At 39.7% G+C, this 26,019-nt stretch overlaps 1 protein-coding gene across 1 annotated transcript; it reads right to left on the bottom strand.

Moving 5' to 3' along the window:
- Positions 1-1,677: 1,677 nt before the first annotated feature.
- On the bottom strand, positions 1,678-26,002 carry Serpine3 (serpin family E member 3). Its single transcript, XM_087197390.1, is given in 8 exon segments — positions 1,678-1,901; positions 2,355-2,441; positions 5,937-6,058; positions 16,827-17,025; positions 18,924-19,040; positions 19,043-19,138; positions 20,539-20,772; positions 25,591-26,002. Coding segments are annotated over 8 exon segments (1,344 nt in total). The 5' UTR covers positions 25,856-26,002.
- Positions 26,003-26,019: the final 17 nt, after the last annotated feature.

The raw sequence follows: 26,019 nt of genomic DNA, 5'->3' as shown, positions 1-26,019 counted from the left end.
TATAGAATTCTTGTCAGTAAAAGGGAGGGAGAATGTACCTGGGGGGAGTATCTTGTGTTTTGATCCCGTTAGATCACTAAATGACCTTAGGCTGGACAAGTAATATTCTTTGAAAGGTTAATCTTGAGGTTTTTAGATCATTTTTTCTTAATGATCAAACATTCCATTTGTCAACTGATTGATTTCATTATTTGCTCTTACCCAGTGAGATTTGTCATTTGGAGTAGTGAAGGCTGAGACTCACTTCTAATTTCTTCAGTAATCATCAATAACCATTTTACTTTGTGTGATGTGGGGAAGTGCCTCCCAGAAAGAGGTAAATAAATTCACAAAGACTTAGATTTGTGGTGAATTATGCAACTGTTTTTGAGTTAACCTTGTATTTTAACCTGATTAGTAAGACAGTTCTGAAAACCCATAGCATTGAAATAGTGGTATATCCTTTCTTAGTTCAAGTATATTACATTTTTATTCAGTTGAATTAAAAAAAAAATCTCTTACAACTGTTATCAACATTTGTTGGTTATCAGCTTTCAGTAATGATCTTTCTGTTCTTTTAGTCCTACCTTGTTTCATCTCTTTTTTTAACATGTATCTTTTCTAACAGAAAGCTCTCTGCTGCATGTGTGGAGTGATAAGTCACATTTTCATCTAATCACAATGGGGCTGGGATGATCTTGCTGAAATATATTAAGTGGATATATTCTGTTGATGGTTTCCCCCCCCAAATAATCCCCTAATAGATTATTTTTTGAGTGAATGGTTATCTTGATCCTTTTTGTCACAAAAAAATGTTCCTTTGATTTTTAGCACAAGTATAGCAGTATGCAAATGATTCTCAGATAAAATGATGTTGACAGTATTTCCTTAACAATTTGTGTAAAACTGCGTAATTTTCATAATTCTAACTTTTGACTTTTTTCTCCACAAATAAAAGTAATGCCTGATGTTTAGTTAAAGTAGATCCACCTTTGCTTGATTTTATTAGTCTGTTCCATCCTATTTCTTTTTATTACACTGTAGATTGCCAACAACTCTTTACTGAGAATCTCTTCCTAGGCTAATAAATAATTGTCAGAGGGAGAGGAGCAACATTAAGAGAAATTACTTTAGAGATTGCATTCGATGTTGTTGAAGCTTAAAGGACATCTGCTTGTCTTTCTGATGTGCTAAAATAAGGCTTTGCCTGTACCATACCATCTTTGGATTGAGATAAATTTGTTTAGTGAGACATAATATACTAAGATAATTGATTTTTGAGAAAGAATAATATAGGAACCCAGGTGCATTCACCAGAATACTAGTCACCGAGAGTCACTAGGGGACTTAACTAATACACTTAGTAGCCTGAAGAAACTTACCTTCTTTCCTAAAATGACAAGCAAGGGAACCAGTTCGGGGAGAAGGTGGCAAGATTTAGGCCTGTGAGTATAATAGTATACCTCAGTGGTAGAGTGCTTGCTTAGCATGCTCAAGACCCACCCTGGGTTCAATCCCCAACACTGCTGGGAGGAAGAAAAGGCAAAATGTATAGTTTATTTTACTTTATGAATTCTCTACGTCCAGAAGTAGCAATCTGAATTTTTGAAAAATTACAGTAACTTCAAAACAGCTAAGAGAAGAAATAGGCATGAAACAAGGATAATAATTTACTCATATATGAAGTAGTCCCTGTTCTCAAGATCTAAGAAGTAGCTGGAAGACTTCTGAAACACCATAGAGACAGCAGAAATGCCTATAGTGAATGAATAAGCCCTTGATGCTAGACAGATGCTGATAAATAATTATCTGAATCCTATCAAATAGTACTATTATGCCTGTGCTGGGTTCTCTCAGGAAAAAGATGAATGGCTGATCTGCTTTAAAAACAGGAATCCAAGACCTTTTCAATAACAACAGAGCTGCAGTAAAGATAAAGAGTAGAAAAATTTCATTCCATTTTCTATTTGAAGAAAATCCCTTTAATTTAGATAGAAAGTCAAATTCGTCTTTTAAGAATTCAAAGCATCCTCATGACATTTCCTTGTTTAGTGTTATGATGGTTCAAATAGGAAAAAGAAAACTTTGTTTTCAAAAGATTCTATGGAATAAATTCCTTACTAGAGGTAATTTTCAGAATGATTCTATTCCTTGTTTATGGGGTAATGGTACAAATCCTTTTCAAAGTGGTTATCTTTCCATTTTTTTTTTTTTAAAGTTTGCTTTCTGTTAACATTTTAAAAAAATGCTATACCATGTCTGAACTTGGGGTCATAAATGGAAAGGCTTGAAACTCAACACAACTGAATAAATTGAACAAAGGCACATACAGGCAAGCAGCATGACCAGGAATTGTATACTCACTCTGGACATACCTGGGGCTGCAGATACCTTAGTGCCTTCCTCTGAAACCTCCATCTTGGCCTTGTGGATTGCTTCAGAAACATAAAAGCCATCCTGGCCTAAACCTCAGGAAATGACAAAAAGATGAATTGCTTATTTACATCTTTCTATGTATTTAGTATAAAGATTTGTGTACATTTTTAGAGAACAACCTATGAAATAGTATCCAATACTGCCTACTATGTAGTAGGGAGAGATTATTTAGAAAATTACCGTTTCAGTATATAAAAACCCCAATTTGTTAAATTTATCTAATAACCCCCAATTAATATTCAATCACCTTTCCATGTTTTTCGGTAATTTTCAAAACATTTCTAGTTAATATTAAGATCTTCAGCCAATTCTTATAAAACTTACGTAGTTACAAGAACTTCAGGGTATATTAAAAGGCAGATTCAATACCCCAGGAATCATTTTCAGCAAGCTTCTGAATGATTTCCCTTTGAATACCTTCTTGGACTTTATTTAACAGCAACTTTTAAGTGATAAAGTTACAGGTTTGTAACAGGCTTTAGGAGGCATAATTTGGTGTATTCATAATGTGTCTAACGTTGCATGACTGCATTCTGTGTATATTCTGTATAAGTTATGCAATTAACCTGCCTCATGGGCAAGAGTCTTCAAAGAAAAAGATTGTAGCATTATTCTGTGCAACAACAGTTTCAAAGATAAAAGCTTAACAAATAGGATTGGGAATGATAACTTAAAGAGGAATGCACAGATATTTAACCATTAACCATTTAAAAACAGTTCTCCAAAGATGAAATGGTTCCTGAGAATACAGTAAAGAAAGCATCTTTGGAATTACAAGAAACTTTAGAAATTGTTAATTTCTGTTCTTCATTTTAGAGGGACCTATTTAGTCATCTGAGATCACACATCTGATAAGCAGAATTGGGGATACAGTATGTAGATTTTTGAACCCAAAGCCCATTTCCACCCCAAGCCTCCACTCAAACACTACCATCTTTCAGGAAGTGCACTCTAGCATACCACCAGAAAAGGATCTGTAGCCTGAGTATTAGAATAATGGTTTTGATGTATATATTTCAAAGGAGCTTTGTTTACTGCAGTTATGCACATACAAAAAGGTGACCCATGAATGTTCTAAGAATAAAACATGCCCAGAATATAGAATGTGTAATGTTTCATCCATCTTGTAATTAAGATCTACACAGGACATTGTGAGTTGGCTATATTCACTATAAGGAACAATTACTTTACAGCATCAGGGAATCAGGGGAAAAAAATCCATGGAAACAGTTACTTGGCATTAGCAGTTGGTCTTTGAGAAAAGAAACAAATTTCTCTGTCAATAATTAGCCCCTCCTGCTGTGTGTGACAGGATGATCACAGTGAAGTCCAGGACTACATAGTTAAGTTCAAGGCCAGCCTGAAGTACATAGTGAGACCCTGTCGCACGAAGAAAAAAAAAAGCCCCTCCTACTAGCTCACTGTACCAAAATTTTAAAAAGCTTTATGGGTAAAGAAAAGTTCTTTGATAGTCATAAGAAGGTTTTACTATCTCTCTGACTTCATTACTATTTTCAGGAGAATAGACTGGGTATTATAGTGTCTTGAAATTCCAGGTGAATTTCATTTATGTAACTTCTCCATCGGACTTCAAGAATGGTACAGTAACTGACATTTGTGTTTACTCAGCCGTAAGTCAAAACATTTTACCTCTTTACGAAAGATCAACATTTGCAGTAACAATGAGAATTTGGGAGTTGCCTGTGAGTATTCATTTTTCCTTTGATCTTACATTACAGATTGCTTGCTTTTATTAAGTAGCTATTGAAATGTTATGAAACTATTGGAAACAACCTAGAAATTTGGACATGAAGGATTTCTGTCCTTTTTCTCCTCTGGTGTTGGCATCTTAATGCCACTGAAAGTCATACAACCTAGTTTCATGAAGTTTGCTCTCAAGATGGTTTGTAAGTATTCTGTGGAAAAGATTCCATGATTGTGGAAGATGTGGGTTGACAAATTTTACACTTTCGTTTTGAGTAGGGAACTTCTCAGAGCTGTTGATTTGCTAATAATGTTCACAGGGAATGTTTACAGAATAACATAGTGTCCAGCACTGAAATGTTCCACACCATCTCCTATTCTCTAGTTTACCAGATTAGCATTCAGAGAACATACTTGGGGAAACTGTGACCCACTATAAACCCATTTGTTCCATATTAGGTTTTTTGTTCCAATACCGGGGATTAGCCTCAGGACCTTGTGCTTGTGAGGCAAGCGGTGGCACTACTGAGCTAAATCCCAGGCCCTCCATATTACATTTGAATATCCAAAGCAAAGTGGAGAGATTCTTCATACTCTCCCTCCCAGAACACTCTCCATTCCTCTTCTGTAACTTCTACAGTTAGCTTCCTTCTTTAGATTGTTAGTTATAAAGGGCAAAAATGATGTATTCATTTTTGTATTTCTTTGCCTGACCTACATTATAATGCTTGGCACATATATGTGTGTTCAGTAAGTGTTGGATTCAGTAATAGTAGTCACCCCTCACACTTTCTTTTTCCCAGCAAACAAGCTCCCTTTATTTATTTATTTATTTATTTATTTATTTATTTATTTATTTGTACCGGAGATCGAACTTGAGTCCTTGCGCTTGTGCAGCAAGCGGCAAAACCACTGAGCTAAATCTCCAGCCCAAAATTTTATTTTATTTTTTGTTTTGTTTTGTTTTGATACCAGGGATCAAACTCGGGTCCTTGTTCTTAATGTTTTTTAAAAATCTGATTACATTTAAAAGGAAATGCTGGTTAGTGTCTAGAATCAAAAGGCACAGCAAAGGAAAGGTGCTTGCCAAGTGTCAGCCAAATGATTCAGTTCTCCCATCTATTTTGTTGGTGGAGGCGATTATTCTTTCAGTATGGTTGGTCACACTCTCAAGATGCTTATGATTCTTCATAACTTGATGTTGTGTAAACACAAGATTTGTGAAATGCATGTAATTGTTTCTACATTTCAACCTCAGCTTCTCATCAAATAGGATAAGTACCATTGGCTGTATCTTTCGTCTTTCTAATTATCATTTACTTTTGGCAGAATTAGTGGCTTTTGAAGTTTATGCCAGAACTTGCTTCTACATGTCTTTCTCATCTTGTCACTTCCTTGTAAAAAGATGGATCGTCTGTGTGTGTGTGACATAGCAGTTACACAGCACATAAAGAGAAAGTGCTAAAGAAATCCAAGATACTCTCTAAACCTAGGCTGTGATTATTTGCTTTCTCTATTCCTCTTCCCTAGCCCACTCTTTCCCCCTTTCTGTGCAGCTCACCATATGGCTGGTGCAGTCTAAGTTAACTTGTGTACTCTGGATGGTTTGCTCATTAAAATTATGGTATCAGAGAGCTTGTACTTCTTACTGAGGAGAGATTGGAAACTAATTACCCACATATAAAATCAAAGAACAAGAGTTTCTTCAGTTTCAAGTGTGTGCACAAGGAGTATTTCCCAGACTAGGGGGCATGGATCTGTATCAAAACCTGCTGACCCTGAAAGGAATTGGGATTGCTTGAGAAGAGGGTCACTACCTGACCCCTTTGGTGTGAGTGGCACTGGAATTACTATGAAAAGCTTCATAATATCTAATGTCAAGGACATTGGGGGGAAATTATACCCTGGATTCAGCTGAACCTTGAAATGATACTGAGTTCTTTAAGTAGGAAAACAAATGACTTAGGGAAGGGGAGCTTAAATAAAATGATTCTGCACTTTGGGACCAAATGGAAAGAAAATGACAAATGTTCTGGTAATTATTGGGCTTCAGTCAATAGCACAAAACTGCCTGGTAACCCCTTGGTAACTGAAGGGTGCAAGGCCAACATTTTCTGATTGCTTCTTCTCTATTCAACTCTACACTCAGTGCTGTGCTACATATTAAAATTTTCTCATTTCTACAGTTAAGAAGTAGGTGGGTGATGGCTACCCTTGTTTTAGGAATGAGGAAACTGTTTCTTGGCGGGAATCAGTGGCCTTGTCTTAGAAATCAAGCCAGAAACCCACATCGGCACAGACTTGACTATTATCTTAACTAAAGAAGGGCACTGGAAAACAATACTTTAGTCAGCAAATTTTTCCATAAAGGGCCAGATACTAAAATTCTAGCCATTGCCAGCCCTACAGTGTCTCCCAATGACTCAACTCCACTGTTGTAGCAGCAAAGCAGCCACAATGATTTGTAAATGAATAAGATTGGTTGTTTCAGTAATACTTTATTTACAAAAACAGGTAGTGACCATCATTTGCTGACTCTTGTTCTAGAGGAACAAAACTTTATGGGAAAAGATGAGAAGACTAAAGTGTCTTGTCAGTAGGAAACATGAATACAAGCTTCACATTTGGCACATGGAAGTTACTGGATAATTAAATTATTAAATAAGCCAGATCCCTGTTTCTATATTTCTGTTGGTTTGAACAAATATAAATAGACTTGAACTGCATTAGAAAAAAGAGGCAAGGTGTGCAAAAAGGCACATTTAAATCTAGGTGGCTTGTTAGATTTTGTCAGAGAGGCTTATGTCTTTATCAACAGAGGGGGGTTAAGCTCAGTCCCGTTTTAGGAAACAGAATTGATGGCATTGATGTAGGTTACACTCATTCCTGTTTGCGGACACAGACTACTAAAACTAACTACTAGAACATAGTAATTAAGAGTATGAACCTGGGAATCCAGCGCCTGGGTTTTGAATCCAAGCTCAGCCTCTTACTAGCAGAGGAATTAGTTACTTTACCTCTGGGGGGAGTTACATTACCCATGTTTGCCTCTGTGTCCTCTTTTGTGAAATGAGCATAATAGGAGTGTTTATTTGTAGGATTATGAAGATTAAAGGTACAGAACAATTTCGGCACAGCTTATACATTTATTGTTATCATTGTGGTTTTCTTGTTGTTTCTCAATGATATTGAGAAAGAGTAAAGGACTGTTTAAAACCAAATGTATTGAGTATAGTGGATGATAAAGTGGAATAATACCATTTTTAGTAAATGAAAGATTGCAGCAAAAGTGAGGTATGGCTATAAAAGATAAGAGTAATCTTCATGTATTGTTATGAAGACAGACCCAGAAGGAAGACTGCAACAATAGCTTGAGTAGAAGAACAAACAAACCAACCTGCATATTCCAAAACCAGACAAGAATATCATAAGAAAACTACAGACTAATATCCCTTATGAGTATAGATATAAAATCCTTAACTAGAAAATGGAATCCAGCATCATATAAATCCTATCACAACAAAGTGAAGCTTATCCCAGGATGCAGGGTGGTTTCAACATATGAAAACATATTAAGATAACATATTAATAGACTAAAGGACAAAGGTCACACTGTCGTCTCAATAGATGCAGAAAAGGCTTTTGACAAAATCCAGCACCTTTTCATGATTAAAACAAACAAACCAACAAACCAACCAACATGAAAGATTCAACCAACTTGGGATATTAGGTAACTCACTCTACTTGATGAAGGTTATCTACAAAAACTCCCACAGCTCAGATCATACTTTGTGGTGAAAGATTGAAAACTTTCCAAGATCAGGAACAAGACAAGGATTGCCCACTCTTACTACTACTTCTTCTTCTTTTTTTTTTTTTTTTTTTTCACTTTTGAGTTAGGGTCTCGCTATGTAGTTCAGGCTGGCCTTAAACTCACTATGTAGCCCAGGCTGCCCTTGAACTTGTGGCAATCCTCCTGCCTCAGCCTCCCAAGTGCTGGGATTACAGGTATGTGCTACCACACCTGGCCCACTCCTACCACTTCTTTTTCTCATTTTACAGGAAATGGGTAAGGCAATTCTATTAAAAAAGGAAAAGAAATAGAAAGCACCCAGATTAGAAAGGAAGAAGTAAATACACAGATGACTTGGTCTTATATATAAGAAACTACAAAAAACCTATTAGAGCTAATAAGTTTGTCAAGGTGACAATAAAAATTCAAGATATAAAAATCAGTTGTGTTTCTAAATTGAGAAAGCAATTCCACTTATAATATCAAGAAAAAATAATTAGAAATAATTTAACAGAAGTATAAAACTTACTTGGTGAAAACTATAAAACGTTGAAAGAAACAAAGAACAAAATGAAAGACATTCTGATTTCAAGGATTGTAACACTTATGTCAGAAAGCAATAATCCATCTCAATATATGCAGAAAAGACATTCGACAAAATCCAACACCTATTCATGATAAAAAACCCTACAGAAATTTGGACTAGAAGGTCTTTATCTCATCTTGATTAAGGCTAGCTATGAAAACTCAACAGCCAATATCATACTAAATGGTCAAAAACTGAAAACTTTCACGCTAAAATCAGGAACAAGACAAGGATGCCCAATATCACCACTCTTGTTCAATATAGTTCTGGAAACATTAGCCACAGCAATTAGAAAAGAGAAAGAAATAAAAGGAATAAAGATAGGAAAGGAAGAAGTTAAACTGTCATTACTTGCTGATGATATGATACTTTACATAGAAGACCCAAAAAACTCGGCCAAAAGACTTCTAGACTTATTTGACAGATTCAGTAGAGTAGTTGGATACAAGGTCAGCACTCAAAAAACAATAGCTTTCGTATACACAAGTAACAGACTCACTGAGAGAGAAATTAGGGAAACAATTCCTTTAACAATAGCATCCCTAAAAATGAAATATCTAGGAATCAATCTACCAAAGGAAGCAAAAGACCTCTACACTGAAAACTACAGCACTCTGAAAAAGGATATCAAGGAGGATATAGGAAAATGGAAAGGCATTCATTGTTCCTGGGTAGGAAGAACCAATATAGTGAAAATGGCCATACTTCCAAAACTACTATGTAAATTTAATGCAATGCCAATTGAAATTCTGACAATATACTTCACAGAACTAGAGAAAACAATCCAAAAATTCATTTGGAACCAGAAGAGACCTAGAATACCAAAAGTAATTCTAGGCAACAGAGACATGGCAGGGGGTATCACAACCCCCAACTTGAAACATACTACAAAGGTACTGTGATAAAAACAGGATGGTACTGGCAAAGAAACAGACCAGAGGATCAGTGGAATAGATTAGAAGATGCGGAAACAACTCCAGACATACTCAGCCACCTCATCTTTGACAAAGGAGCCAACCACCCTCATCGGGGGAAAGATAGCCTATTTAATAAATGGTGTTGGAAAAACTGGATTTCAACCTGCCAAAAATTAAAACTAGACCCATACCTCTCACCATGCACTAAACTAAGATTGAAATGGATTAAAGATCTAAACATTAAGACAGAAATACTAAACTTGCTGGAAGATAAGTTAGGTAGAACTCTTGAAGACATTGGCATAGGAAAAGACTTTATGAACAAAACCTCAGTAGCATGGGAACTAGCACAAAGAATCAACAACTGGTATCTCATCTTATTAAAAATCTTCTGCACTGCAAGAGAAACCACCAACAGAGGTAAGAGACAACCTACAATGTGGGAAAAAATTTTTAGCAGCTGTACCTGAGACAAAGGACTACTATCTAGAATATATAAAGAACTGAAAAAAATCAGACCCCTCAAAATTAAAGACCCAGTTAACAAATGGGCATCTGAAATTAAGTCATTTCTCAGACAAAGAAGTAAAATCAGCAAATAAGCATATGAAAAAAATGTTCAACATCACTGGTCATTCAAGAGATGCAGATGAAAATAACACTGAGATTCCAACTTACCCCAGAAAGACTGGCTGCTATCAAGAAATCAACCAATAACAAATGCTGGTAGGGGTGTGGGGAGAAAGGAACCCTTCTCCATTGTTGGTGGGAGTGCTGTGGAAATCAGTATGGAGATACCTCAAAGAAGTAGGACTAGAGGTCCCATTTGACCCAGTTATTCCCCTGTTGGGTATCTTCCCAAAAGAATTAAAAGAGTCATACCATAGTGATATATGTGCACCCATGTTTATAGTGGCACAGTTCATAATAGCTAAAGCTTGGAAACAGCCCAAGTGCCTATCAACTGGAAACTGGATAAAGAAGATGTGTTTTTTTAAAATATAAAATGGAGTACTACTTAGCCATAAAGAATGAGAAACTAGAGATATTTATAGCTAAATGGATGCATATTGAGGCCTTACTCTTAAGTGAAATAAATAGGACACACATGTAAATACTGAATAGTATCTCTAGTGTGAGAAACTGAAAGTGTAAATATGGATTAAAATGATTAAAATGAAAAATTGATAATTTGAAATGGGAAGAAAAGGTCCAAAGACATAGGAGAAGTGGGAGGGGAAGGGGAAAGAAAAGAAGGGAAAGGAAAGATTATGAGAAAAGAAAAAAATGGAAACAATGTCTATGTAAATAGGGAAGGGTGGAGTGAGTGAAGGCCGCACAGGTAATAGGGAAAAAATAAGAATCAAGATACATCATGTACAGGTACAAGCACCCAATTATAAATGTAAACATATTGTATACCTAAAATGTACCAATAAAAGAATTTAAGCAAAAAAAAAAAAAAAAAAGACAGAAAGCAATAATCCCCAAATTGATTTGCAGATTCAAAACAAATCCTGTCTAAATCTCACCGCCTTTTTAGCAGAAATTAGTAAACTGATCTAAAATTCATATGGGCATGCAAAGGACCAAGAAAAGCTAAAACAATCTTTTAAAGGAACAAAGTAGAAGGACTCACACATCCTGATTTCTAAATGTATTAACTACAGTAATCAAGGCCATATGGTATGGGTAAAAGTATGCCTATAAAATAGAATTGAGGGTCCAGAAATAAACTCATACATTTGGCACTTGATTTTGACAATGATGCCAAGAAAATTTAGAGGAGAAAAAAATAGTTTTGTCAACAAATGGAGTCAGGATGAATGGATAGTCACAAGCAAAAAATGAAGTTGGACCTCATATATCATATAGAGTTGACTCTTGAACTACATGGGCTTGAATTACATGGGTCCACTTATATGTGGATTTTTTTTTTTGGTACCGGAGATCGAACTCGGGGTCCTTGCGCTTGGCGTAGCAGGCAGTGAAACCACTGAGCTAAATTCTCAGCCCTTATATGTGGATTTTAAGGATTTTTAAAAAATTGTGATAATTTAGAAAAACTTGCAGTAAACCCTGTAGCTTAGAAATATCAAAAATTAAGGAAAAGATATGTAGTGAATCCATAAATACATGTAAATTATAATCTTTTTATATTTACTACCATAATCTATACACAAATTTATAATAAAAAGTTAAAATCTTTCAAGATTCATGTACACACTTACAAACCACTGCACTTGGTGCCATTTTCAGACAAGAGTAATAGGTAAGGATCCAGTATAAAATCAAAACTATGTAAATTAACTACAGTGCATACTGTGTACTATACTACTGTGATAATTTTGTAGCCACTTCCAGTTGTTATTGTGGTGAGAACAAGTGTTTTAAATATCTGCTTAAAATTTTATAGGGTGCCCAGCTTTGTGGTGCATGCCTGTAATGAAAGGTGAGGCAGGAAGATGGCAAGTTTGAGCCCAGCCTGGGCAATTTGGTATCTTAGCAAGACCCTAGCTCAAAATCAAAAACGGCTGAGGATGTGTCTCAGTACAAAGGCCCTGGGTTCAATCCCCAGTATTGCAAAACAAACAAATAAACAAAAACAAGAAAACAAAGAAATTAACTCTGAGACACTGATCATCTCTGAGGGATCAGTTCATCTCTCTAAGACACTGCTTATTGCAGCAAAAAGTGATCTCTCAAAGTGCTCCTGCATTTTTCCACAATATGTGATACATACAACACAGAATATGTATTGATTGACAATTTATGTTATTGAGGGTAAGGATTCTGGTCAAAGAGCAGGTTATTCATAGTTAAGTTTTAGGGGAGTCAAATCTTATGCATGGAGTTTTCTACTGTGAGGCAGTTTAGGTTCCTAACACCCAAATTGTTCAAGAGTCAATTGTAAAACAATTAATTCAAAACAGATCAAAGACCTACATGTTACAGCTAAGTCTATCCTTAGAAAAAAACCAGACATACATCTTTCTGATCTTGGTTAGGCCATGGTTTTCTAGATATGACATCAAGAATGCAAGAAACCAAAGAAAAAATAGATTAATTGAACTTCATCAAAATCAACAACTTTTGTGCTTCAAATGACACTATCAAGAAAGTGGAATGATAACACACAGAATGGGAGAAAACATTTACAAATCATATATCTGCTAAAGAGCTAGTATCCAGAATAAATTTTTTTTTTTGGTACTAGGGGTAAAACCCAGGTCCTTGTGCTTTCCGGGCAGGCGGTGGAACCACTGAGCTAAATCCCCAGGCCCAGAATAAATATTTTTTAAAATTACAACTCAAAAATAAAAAGACAACCAAATTTAAAATGGGCGAAGGATCTGAATAGATATTTCTCTTAAAAAGATATGTAAATGACCGACAAGCATATAGAAAGATGCTTAGAAACAATGCAAATGAAAACTAACATGAGATATCACTTTACACCAACTAGGATGGCTACAAGTGTTGTCAAGGATGCAGAAATATTGAAACCCACACATACACCTCATGGAAATATAAGATGGTGTAGCCACTTGGAAAAAATTCTGACAGTTTCTCAGTGATGACCTAATAACCCTATTTGTATGTGCATATTCAAGATAATTAAAAATACAGACCCCCAAAACCCACATGCATTTGAATGATTGTGGTAGTCAAAAAGTAGAAACAAGACAAAAACTGTTGGCACTCAAATAGTTGTGTTAATGAATGGATAAAGAAAATGTAATATATCCCTGCAATAAATATTATTCAATCATAAAAAGGAATGAAGTAGTGATTATGGTATAATAAAAATGAACCTTAAAAACTTTATGGTAAGTGAAAGAACCCAGACACAAAAGGTCACATAATGTATAATTTAATTTATCTGAAATGTCCCGAAGAGACAAAGAAACAGAGTAGATTAGTGGTTGCCTAGGGCTGTGGTGGGGGTGAGAAATGACTACTAATAAGAATGGGGTTTCTTTTTGAGGTGATGAAAATGTTCTGGAATAATTAGTAGTGATGGTTGTACAGTTTTTTTTGTTTGTTTGTTTGTTTTTTGGTACCAGGGATTGAACTCTGGACCTTGCGCTTGCAAGGAAGGCGCTGTGGCACTGAGCTAAATCCCCAACCCTTGTTGCAGTTTTGTGAACATACTAAAACCTAAAGAATGGATGTTATTTGTTTGTTTGTTTTTTGGTACTGGGGATCGAACTTGAGACCTTGTGCTTGCAAGGCAGGCACTGGAACCACTGAGCTAAATCCCCAGCCCAAGAATGGGTGTTATTTTATGTGAATTATTCCTCAATTTAAAGTAGAAGACATCCTTAGAAAAGCATAGACCATATATGGTGATGATCAGCAGCTCCTTGAAGGAAGAGTAAAACTCATTTTGTATACATGAGACTTGGTTGATTTTAAAAAGACACATATCTGAGCCAGGGATTTATCTCAGTGGCACTATGCCTGCCTCCCAAGTGTAAGGTCCTGAGTTCGATCCCTGGTACCAAAAAAAAAAAAACCCCACAACACATATCTGTTGTGGTTTAGATATGGTTCGAATATGTTCCTCAAAGGTTAGTGTGCTAGAAGCTTGGTCCCTGCATGATGGTGTTGAGGAAATTTTAAGAGGTGAGACCTAGCAGAGGATGATTAAGTCACTGGGGGCACACCTTCAGAAGAAATTAATGTAGTTCTTGCAGGTAGAACCATGAGAATGGATTGTTATAAACAGAAAAAGCCTGGGCCTTAAATCTCTCTGGCTTTCTGTCTCACCATGTGGTCTCTTCCTGTCTTGCATGCACCTCTTCCATGACACCATCACCATGTTGTGATGCAGCCAGAGAGCCCTCACCAGAGCAGAGAAGATGCAAGCATCATGCTCTTGGATATCCAGAATTGTGTGCTAAATGCTCCCCCAATTTTTAAAAATAAAACACCCAGCTCCAGTTACTTTATTAAACCAATGTAAAACAGGCTAATGCAATATCATATCTAATATCAGAAAAATGATCAGGATTAGTATCTTAATATGCTGACCAAGTGTTTACTCATTAAATGCATATTTGATATTATTAGTCTTTTTTTGTGGGGCATTACATGATTGTGTATATAAATGATCCTTAAATACTCATTCTTGGTTTTCTTGATTATTTCTTTAATATATTAAATGCACCTATTGAAGACTAATGGTCCCTATGAATTTAATTTTTATTTCTCCAAATAAAGTGTTACTTTGGAAGCTAGATAACATAATTCACCAAGAAGCTACTAATGAACAGCTTGGTGATGTTTAATTCAAAAGCACACTTCACTGTTACACAATGCATTGCTGTCCACAGTGTGTAAAATTTTTGCTCCTTCTTAATGAAAAGAACATGTGTTTAGATAACAGAGGAGGTTATAGTAAATGACAAATGAATTATTTAAAGGAACTAGAGGCAAATTCTTGCCGAAATTGACTTTGTGTCTACCATGGTCCAAATTTTATACTTAAATCTAGACCTAAAACAGGTTTTTACTTCTGTTACATTTATTCCTTAAGGAGTTTAAAGCTAGTTCTTCTCACAGATTGAACCTAGGACTATGCACATGCTAGTCAAGTGCTCTGCTACTGAGCTACATCCTTATCCCTGAAGCTAGCTTTTTTTTGTTTTCAGTGCTGGAAGTGGAAGCCAGGTCTTCTACCACTAAACTATGTCCCCAGTCCCTTATATTTTTTATTTTGAGATGGTCTTACCAAGTTATCCAGGCTGGGCTCACACTTTTGATCCTCCTGCCTCAGCCTCCCAAATAGCTGGGATAACAGGTGTATGGCACTGCACCCAACAAGGTAGCTTTTAAAAAATAGGTTAGTTTTGCTTGTGAAATGGTCTCATTTTTCTAAAACCTTTTATCCTGTTTAGACAAGAGTCTGGATAGTCTTAGGGAGATTTTTTTTTTTCCCCTTAGGGAGATTTTGAAAAATTATCACAATAAGGTCAACCGTTAACTAGTAGTTGGGTCACTAAGATCCCTTCCTTTCTTCCCTTTCTCCTTGTCCTCTGGTGTTTTTCAGAATCATTGCTTAAGACTTTGGGATTTCTAAAAGCAGAATTAGGAGACAGTGGAGGGTTCATAATGGAGCCAGCCATTGCCCTGGGGCCTCTTCCATACACCAGCTGTTGTAGGCCAAGCCAGATATCTGTCACCTAAATCTAAATAAGTGCGCAGATTCCTACAGTGGATTGTGTTCTCTCTCTATGTGTGACAGTAAGCTCCTTTTCCATCCTTCACTGAGCTTCTCTCAAATATAACAAGAAGAAATAGGTTGACCTACTCCTGCCACAGAGATCCATTGAAATATGCAGTCATGGGTTTTGCTTTGGAGTCTGAATATGTGTCTTGGAGAGATAGACTGATGAGTCAAGTTCATCTTCTGTTCTGGTTATATCTGATCCCACTTTAGATCTTGGCCTAACTGCTGAGCCTCTCTTTGTATTTGTTGTTGTTGTTGTCGTCGTCCTAGTAGATGGACTTATTTTAACTGCTTGATGGAGAACAGCCGAGGTCTTTGCCTTCACCAGGGCTCACAGCCCTGGCCCTGGGGTGAGACCAAGGCCATGAGTGAACAGGCCCACGAAGAATTCATTGATTGACAATGAGCCCCTGCATGTCATTCCTCCCTTGGAACTGGTCTATAAATTTGTTGTATTTTTACTCTGATTTCAAATGCACCAGAAAAGCTCATCATCTGAAGAAGTCCTAGCCAGAATCCCTTTGTAAAAATAATGTATTTTGCTAATGTGCTTTGGAAAAGTAAAATCTATTGCCATCATTTAAATTTTTGGAAATTTGTATCTGTGCCTACTAGGTTTATATGAAAGAGGGGTTCCTTCCTATTCAGAACAAATGAAAACCTTCAGCAGAGAAACTGTAAGTCTTGAACTGTTATGCCTTAATATGGTTTCTGAATGGAATTATATTTGGTCAGTTACATAAACAACCTTGCTTCTTGAGTTTTGAAAAAATGATAGATACGATATGAAAAATGATAGTTATCTTAGGATGTGATGACATTTGGTGCACATTTCTTCAAGGGAACTGTGGTGTGCTTCCTCCTCTCCTCGACAGCTGGTTGTAGCATGATGCTGGAGGAAGAGGCCTAGGGTCTCCAATCTGCCTAGTGAAGACAGAGTACCTCATCTTGGGAGGGCTCCAGGAAGTTAGTTCATTTCACTCTGTGCCACGAACTAGTAAGCAATGATTCTGGAGTGGACGCAGACTGTAGGGTAGCTTTCCCTAAGTTGTTAGGGTGCATTAGGTACAGCCCAGTAAGTTAAGATAGACCCTAGAGTCAGACACCTGGCTCAACATAAAGGCCATGTGGACTGCTGGTTGCAGAGCACTTTGTAAGGGGAGTGTAGCTGCTCACCTGGGGAGGAACACATCCGTCCTGGTTCTCCTCAGCCTGCTGGTCCAGAGGTGAAGGACTCTGGCTGTAAATTGTGTATCAATGTGGCCCAGGGGTGTATCTCTGTCATGGGGCAGTACCAGGAAGAGACTTGCTGCTCTTCTCAGGTATGGGAATTCCAACAGTGACACCTGATGACCTACAGCACCCTGGAACTGGCCTGGGGGTTCAGTGGGTCAGGAATTAGCTCTGTCCCAGGAGCCAGGGAGACTCAACAGTGACAGACCCTTGGAGGAGGTGGTTTATAGTTTGGGAAACAGTAAAACAGGCATTTTACCTCACCCCTGTGGAGCAGTTTGAGGCTGAAGACTGTTGGGTGATCCTTTACTGATCCTAAGGCCTAGAATCTCTTAGATACCCTCATAAGGCCCAAGTCAAAGGACCTGCAGTAGCTATGTACAGTGGAGACAATGACACAAGGAAGAAATATATATACTGTTTTAAAGGGGCAGCCTATCCAACCCTGGCCCATGGGGACCCAGGGCTTTTGTGCTGGATTTCTCTATCTCTCAATAAAAGCTCTACATCCATATGTCATATGAGATTTCTTAACTTTTAAAAGACTACACAGACTCCATGTATCATGAGTTCAGGCTGGATTTGACCTGGTAATTGATAATTTATAACCTGAGATCTAAACCAATAGATTTCAGGATGGGCAGCTGGGAGCTCATGGGAAGTAAAAATGGCTGGCAAAGCATAATTTCAGAAGGGTGTGATGGGACAGATGGCAGGTGGCAGCAGACAGAGGTAGCCAGTTACAGGGAGACCCAGTGGCTGGGCCAGGTAACAAGGAATGGACAGTGAGTAATGTAAACAATCCAGGTGGGCAGGGGAGTCTCATGATAGACTTTAGTTTAGATCCTGTCCCTAGGAGGATGGTGAGACCAAGGGCCTGGTATGGGTTTGGAACAAAGCTGCCAGGCCACTAAGGCAGAACCTTAGGTTCAGTAGGAAAAGATGGGAGCACAGTTCCCACTACATAGTTCACTTTGTCTATAGATCCTTATTCAGCGTCCACTATGTGCCAGCCACTATGCACACTTGTGTCCTGGGAAGAACAAGAGTCACATGGAGCCCGCCTGCTGCCATGCTGACATTGAAACTAACCTGTGAGGTCAGAACAGCAATAATAAGACAAGAACAAGAACTATAATTGATTGTATATGTATATTTATTCAACCAATAGATGTTCTTTAGTTCTCATCTCACAAACACACAAATACATTTCCTGAGCACTTACTATGTGCCTGCATGGGATCAAAACAGAACTACTAGCTAGGTTGCTAAAAGGCAAGGTTCTGAAGACAGTGATTGAAGCCCCAATGGCTTTTCCCTGAAGGAGCACAGAATGAGCCCCATAACCTGCAGGAGGGTGAGGGATACCACTGGGGGAAGAAGGACATGGAGCAGGAGGTGGCCTGCCATTCTTTGCATCACAGCGACCCTTGGAGTTCACTGCACACAGCAGTCAGCTAGGAGGGGGCTTCTTCCAGGCATGCATTGACATTGAGCACCACCCCCACACCAGAATGAGTGACTGTCAGGCAGGTGGGCACACAGAATTATGGTATTTCAGGAGTAATGGGACATTCAGTCTACTGGTCATTGGAGAGCCTTTTAGATTCAATCTTCGTGCTAGCTCAGCACCTATTATTTGAAAGTGCCTACCTGGGTGTGGGTTGGTCCAGAAATGTGGTTTTCCATTAACTCCTTTCTTTCTAAATGTAGAGCAGAATATTGAGCATGAAATTGAGTTCTTTTTTTTTTGGTACCAGGGATTGAACTCGGGACCTTGCACTTGCGAGGCAGGCGCCAGAACCACTGAGCTAAATCCCCGGCCCGAAATTGGGTTCTTATCCTCATCTGCATCCTCACTGTCCTTTTGGCACACACTGTCCAATGGCCCCTCTCTGAATTTCCTGCCTCCCCGGGTTGTCTTTTGGCCAAATGACAGCCCAGAGGATAAAATCACATAGAAGCACATCTCATCCAACCCTCGAGGAGCACAGGCCTGGATTTCCCTCTGCCACCCACATGGCCCATGCTTCTTCCCACCCAGGGGGAGGGACTTAGCATAGTTGACCTCAGCCATCTGGTGCATCATGGGGACCTGGAGGATGAGGCCATGGGCACAGGTGAAAGGCAGGGGTTGTGAGTCCATGGAGGAGAAGTCCTCTGTCAAGTGCTTTGGAAGGTCATGGTGCTCACAAGGGCGAGCTGGATAGACACAGCACTAACCTGCTCCCATGGTAGTCTGCCTGGACCCCTGCCTGAAATTGTGGGAGCAAGCAGGAGGGTAAATATACACCATGATCACACTGAACACAGTATGTATGTGGATGAGGAGTGCAGAGCTAATGTGCAAAACACAGGATATGTTTTGATACTGTGGTAATTTTCTGTCCCCCCCCACCCTGCCCGCTTTGGCGCTGTCTCATGTTTCACAATCTCTTTTCAATTTACTCAAAACTGTTTAGTTCCTTAAGTTCCTTGTGCTGCTGGAGACCCAAGGCCTCACTAGCCACTCTCAACTTGCTGCTCTGGGCTTGGGACATGGAAACGGAAGGTGAGAACTCAGAAATCACACTGGGTCTTGACCTGCAGATAGGCTGTTGCTTACTTGATAATATCTATTTATTGCAGCACACTTACGTGTTTATAACTACCTGTTGCTGAAGATCATACTCTTCTTTCTTGAACAAGGATGCTTCCCCTGCTTCTGTCTGGGCCATTTTCCAGGAACCATTAGGCATTCCTCCCCCAGCAGCGCCCTGGAGGGGCTAGGTGCTGTGATGGGAAGGCAACACATCATGTCATCCTCTAGACTCCACTGCCCATGCCAAGCCATGTCCTTTGCTGAACTTTTGCTGAGAAAGTGACACCCATAGCATGGTCTTTGGAGGGCTGTGGTTAAAATTTATGCATTACCAGAAAGAGGAGCAGGCAGACCACGTCTACAGGGTCAGGCCTTTATTGATTTAATAAACGCATACTCCGCGCTAGGCTCTGTTCTAAATTCTTGAGCAAATTCTCACTGACTCTTACCTGTTATTCCTCATTTTACAGGTGAGGGAACCTAGGCTCAGGAAAGTTGGTCATGTATTTGTGAGGAGCAGAGTCAACATTCAGCCAGTTACCAAGACAGAAACCTTGGATTTGAATCAGAGCAGCCTGGCCGAAGACTCTGGATGACTATAGTGGGTAAACCAGTCTGGAAGTTGAGAACAGCAAGTGTGACATTAGTGTGAGTGTGAGGGTGGAGGGTGAGACAAGGAGCTGACACATGGACTTCACACTTTTTAAATAAATTGACAAGATGTTAAACATTCCAGAAAATTGAGAGTATTGCAAGCCCATTCAATTACAATGCATATCCTATTGCTTCCTACTTCGCTTTCTAAACAAGAGATCTCCATATTTTTGGGTAATGTTGTAATTTCCAAGGATGCTGCTATGTGGGGGTGGGGGGAGATGGGGAGAGAGGCAGAGGGGACAAGAGTCAGCTTTAGTTGCTTCACAGAACTGTGACCGAAATGTAAGGACAAACTTTCCCAAGAGGACAAACTTTTGCTGCAGTTGAGGGTGGCCTGAGCACCATGGCTCTGACAAGCAATAGGTGATATTGTCTTTGCATTCCTCTAACCTTAGGAGGAGAATGGGTTTCTTTTACCTGTGGGTTGTCCAGGTTCCTCTTTGTTGGTCTGAATGGTGGTGCTGTTAGGTTTACTGAAGTCAGTTGGCTCTGTGCTGCTGTTACCCCACCAGGAGACCTGCTCCAGAAAGCATGGAGACAACGGTGTTCCCACTTGTACAAAAAGGGTGCATGCCAGCTCCGTCTTGGTGCCTTGGGTGGAGTTGCTTAGTGTGGTGTAAACAGCATGCAAGAAATTCCTCACTCTTGGGTCTGTGAAAAAGGAGTTGGCATAAGCCAACAACAGCACATATGAGTAAGGAGCTGGCATAACTCTTGTCTGCACATTGTATTTAAGTAGGACCCGAGCAATGCCACTCTTATTTTCATAAGGTGCATTCCCTATATGTAGTCAATTGGATAAGTCATAGATAACTTGCTCAGGAATCAGCCTTGTCCCTCAGAATAAAAGTTGAGAAGAAACCATGCCAGGTTTGAAAGAAATGTGGCTCCAATGAAGTCTACCACATCCTATAGATGATAAAGGCTGTTTTTTCCTAACTTCCTGTTTGAGGAATTTTGGCAAGTTAGGGAGGGGAGATTCTAGAGCTGGGAAAATCACAGGACAATGGACTTTCAGACACAAAGTTGAGAGATTTATGTGCAGTGTCACAACTAACAATGATGCTGGCTAGGATGGTGGCTAGGATGTTCCATTGTTGATATATCTTGCCAGGGCCTCATATCCATCTCCATGACTACATAGTACAAGCCTGAGTGACATTTAAATTCAGCCTCTTTTACAACTATGCTTTCAATTTGAGAAATTTAGAGGAAAAGTGAGCACTCCTCCCATCCTCCATCTTCCTGAGACCCAGCAGACATTAATGTTATTAATGTCAGTAAGCTGCTGCAAGGATGTTGAGGAAATAAGCATTTGAGAGAGTGGCTAACTTCCACTTCTTGGATGGCAGCTAGACTACTATTTATTTACTATTTGCACAGGAGATTGATTCCTTCTCTCCATAATCCATAGCAGATTTCATTTTCATGCTATTATTTGCAAGCTGCAGCTTTTAGTTTCCCCAGGCATCCTGTAGCTGAAATGAGGCCTCCCACCCACTGATGAGTCCAGACACAATTGAGTTCTCCAAGCTTTCCACTCTTGACCCATGCAAGTTAGATTTTACTCTACTGAGGAAGGCCATCTGTATTTCTGGGATCATATCCCTGCAGAATGTTGACTGTCTGCAGAGAAGTCTTAGGGGTGCTTGCCAGAGTGAAGCCTCCTTGCTGCACAGGCTGCCTGTAGGGCACTCCCTTGCCTTTTTCTCCACACCTCTCCTCTCTCTGGCAAAACCCAGTAGCTGTCCACAAACACCTTGTTTGTCTGCAAGCTGCAAGTCACAATGCTGAGTCCCTCTTCCTACACCACCTGCTCTAGCTGGCTCTGCCGGGCCACCCACTGTGATGAACCTCTCACTCAGCCTAGGATCTGTCCCCTCTAGCACCTTCTAGGCTGCAGAGGCCAACTCAAGAGTCAGCAGCAGACTCCAAGTAACTGGCTCACATTCTCTTGGGGGACATGGCACCCAGAATTAACCCTAGCCATGGCTGCCAGCCCTAGGCTGCATATCACAGTAGGAGGCAAATGTCATTCATCCCCACACCACACCATTCACTACCCAGACTGCTTCTTAGAATCTATAACTGCAAAAAAAACCCCCCAGGTCCCATAAATTACAGCTTAATTTGAGTGCTTGTATTTATTGGGAGAAAATAAATGAATAGAAAAAATGTGCTCTTATAGATAAATTTTACCTTAGTGAAGAAGGTCATCTGTATTTCTGGGATCACATCCCTGCAGAATGCTATCTGTTTACGTAGAAGCCTTGAGATATTTCATGGTCTGTAGTGCAAAATGACTTTAGGAATGGTCGAGAGATTTCCTCACTGGGCGAGGGGCCAGCATTCTTATAGTCAGGAACATTAACATAGCAGTCAATTGGCTTGAAGTAGATTTTAGTGTGAATCTTGTCTCCACCTGCACTGATTAGTCCCTGCCTATTGCACATAAGAAAGAGCTTTTCTATATGTGCCAGAATATGCTCTGTCAGATAAAAACTATTAAGGGTGACAATGCTGATGGACATTGTGTGGGCTGCTCTGCATGCTAGGTCACATTAAATTTTTCCAAGAACATTGTGATTGGGAAGCTATTATTATCCCCATTTTATAGATGAGAGATCAGAGGCTCAGATAAATTCATGGTTTTTTGCTCAGTGATCTCACTAAGTTGTAGGTGGCAGAGCCTTACTGTGCTGTCTACCCATGGGGTGGGGAACTTGTGGACTGAGGAGGTAGTTCTAACAAGACACTGAGTGAGGGAAGGAGGAAGAAGAAAGCCACAGAGCTGTATAGACCAGGAATATAGTGAGGGAGATGTGGAAGAGGGTCCCTGGGACAGGTGCAGAGTAGGAGGAAAGTACTGGAGGCATTCCATGAATCCTGCTGCAACCAGCCTTTTGGTTCATTTGAGAAACTGGCATGGAGAAAATCTTCCTTTTTAATAAATTAAACAAAACTTCTTGAATATGACACTGAATGCTGTAGATCTTAAATGTGTAAGGTTAATGGATATAAAATTCTCAAACTACGAGAACCATGTTTTTGAAGCTGATATTTTAGTTGTCTGAGAGCTAAAAGAGGGTTAAGTTTATGATGCTCTCCAATGGGTTTGGTGGGCTGTGAGTGTAATGAGGCTACCTCTGGTGAGAAATAGAAAAGGCAAGTTATATACACATTTATGCAGCTGCTCCACAGCTTAAGAGGTGCTGAGGAATTGTGGAAAGCACAGAGGACTTAGAAACCAAAAATATGGATTTTGAATCCTAGCTTGCTGCTTGCCTGTTGGATGAGCTGAGTTTTTCCAAGTCATTTATCCACTTTATTGTAAAATGGGCATGCTAACAGAGGCCTAGAGATTGCATAAGGGTTCTGTGGGGGATCAAAGGGCATAATGATTTTTAAAATAAATTCCACAGACACCGTGAAACACAATGCCAGGGACCAAACCATCTTCATCTCTGAGGCTTTTGCTCCTAGTCTTCTTGTGCTTAATAGGAAGTACTAAATTGCCCTTTATTAATTTACCTGAAAGGACAATGAAAATTTCTAGACACTAGGACATTGGGAAATTGTGTTTAATATAGTGAAAACGAGGTGCTTTGGGGGATATCTCTGGTTTCTGTTCTAAACTCATCTTGTGCTACAGGACCAGCAGCAAAACCCCTGGTTGTCGCATAGTGTCGGGATACACAGTGAGAAGACAAGCTGATGTACTGCACTGAAAACTTGGGCAGATCTTTCTGTTGATTAAACAGGCATAGTGCTCCCAGTTTCTTGGCATGTGCTTAGCTCCCTGTTTTACAGCTACGTCATTGGTAGGCATCAATTTTTATAAGACTGGGTCACGACAAGTGATGGGCACACAGGCTTCTCTGAGCTGTCCTAGTGCAAACCAGAGCACAGAACTCTATTAATCAGAATTCTGGAAGTGGTACATTCTTTTTCTTGACAATTAACTATTGTTCCATAAGATAATAAGCCAGTTTATGATGAAGAAAATTAAGTGGAATTATTGTTCCAGAGTTTGACTATTGAGCATTCTTGACATTTGCTGATTCTCTAATGGGCTTTATGAAAACTCTGATCATCATCACATTTGCTTAACCAGGCACCATGACCGTACCTGACAACTGAGAATTGAGCATACTATTTCTCAGTGGCACTTGCACTTCTCACTTTCTCCAATCCTGACTTTTGTGAGGCTTTATTTTAAGGTGGATTCCTCATAACCTAGCTCAGATGTCATGTCTCTGGGGGAACCTTCTGATCTGCCAGCAGAATCAGGCAATCCCTCCACGTACTAACCTAATTTGCCTAAATACACTTATGGCACCGAAATAGAGGAAATTTCTATGTATATTGCTCATCTGAGAGTGAACTGCCTGTGCTCAGGTTTCTCCTATGTGTTTCCGGCACAGCACTGGCCCTCAGAGCACCAGTTCCCAAGACCCTGGCAGATTTTATTGTGCTGAGTCTATTGTGGGTGAAGAATAACTTGGTGGCTGTGTGCACTGCTGTGATATACTCACCAAGAGCAATTAAGTTCAAAAAACTGTCTTCAATCTCAGATGGATCACAGACATGTTAGTAGGCTAGCAGGATCTGGAACTGATTTGCCAGGGGACAGGGTGTGGATGGGGAGCTCAGCTGGTGCCCTGTGTACCAGCATGCTGAATACTAACCTTTACTCCCCAACTCGATTCCATTGCAAAGCCTGCTCTTGCCAGGTTGTGTTGGTATTAATTCTTGTGCTTTCTGATAAATATTAATTTACACAAAAGTCACTCTCATCTGTTTTGTTGACATCTTATCCTGAGATGGAGAAGAAAAAGTCATGCATGTAGGTGCTGCCTTAGCATGGAGCTGGTTGGCAGGCACTGAGGCTGAGCTACATTCAAGAGACTCTGACTGCTGTCACAGAGCTCTTCTAAAATACAGAATCCATAAAAATAAGCTGGAAGATAAGGCATGAGCCAGAAGTCACAGAGCCATAAAAAGAGGCTGATCAAAAGCATGGGCTCTGGAGCCAAATAGCCTGGGCTGAAGTTTAGCTCTGCTCCCCTTGGCTGTGTGACCTCCAGCAAATTGCTTCCACTTTCTGTGCTGATTTTCTCATTCCAATCCCAATAATAGCAATTCATTTAATTAATATTTGTAAGGTGCTTTCCACACTGCTTGGCACCTAGTGAGCACTGTGAAAGAATGTATGGAGTGAAAGTGAAATATTGCCATGGAACCTGAAGTTAGAAAGGAACCTTAAAAGTCATGGGTAACCACTATTCCAAAGTGTGGATACCTTCTGGTGTATTCTTGCCTAGTGGTCACCCCTCTGTGCATGTGCACACCAGCTGGGCAACCCTTACCTGAGATGCCCTGAGCAGGGAATTGAGCAGGAGTGAGAATGTGAGCAAGGGTGGGTATGAAAATGAGCAGGAGAGGAAGTGTGTGCACGACGGGCCTTACCATATACAGTGTATCCCAAGGCATCTACCAGCTGCCGGCCAGTGTTCCCCGGGGCTCCAAATTGCAGGATTTCCAGTGGGAGAGACACACCAGCAGGTTAGATGACAAAATTTGTCCCATTTTTCCCTGCTGCCATGCTGTGGTAGAGGCGGAGTGCAAATTCAGTCTTTAGCCAAGGCAGGCTTTCCCAGAGGAGGGGATTGCTTCCTCTTCTTGGGAAGCAGGAGTGAAGGAGGAAGAGGGTGATTGGCAGAAGAGGCAACATGGCAGCTGGGAGGTCTCCTGCAGTTCAAAGGGAAGCGGCAGGGGATGAGAGTGGGGCTATCCCACAGAGAAGCAGGGCACCCAGCTCATGTGCGTGAGTGTCTTTCTGAGTGTGGAGTTGGGAATGGCTGCAGGAGAGGTTCCCTGAGCTGTCCTGGTCACCCA

This window comes from Heterocephalus glaber, unplaced genomic scaffold (assembly GCF_053883595.1).
Source record: "Heterocephalus glaber isolate CG9 unplaced genomic scaffold, H.glaber_assembly_v1.0 deba00001666, whole genome shotgun sequence".
In the NCBI taxonomy this organism is placed as follows: domain Eukaryota; kingdom Metazoa; phylum Chordata; class Mammalia; order Rodentia; family Bathyergidae; genus Heterocephalus; species Heterocephalus glaber.
Note: the sequence above shows the minus strand (reverse complement) of the source record. Positions and strands in the feature narration are given on the sequence as shown.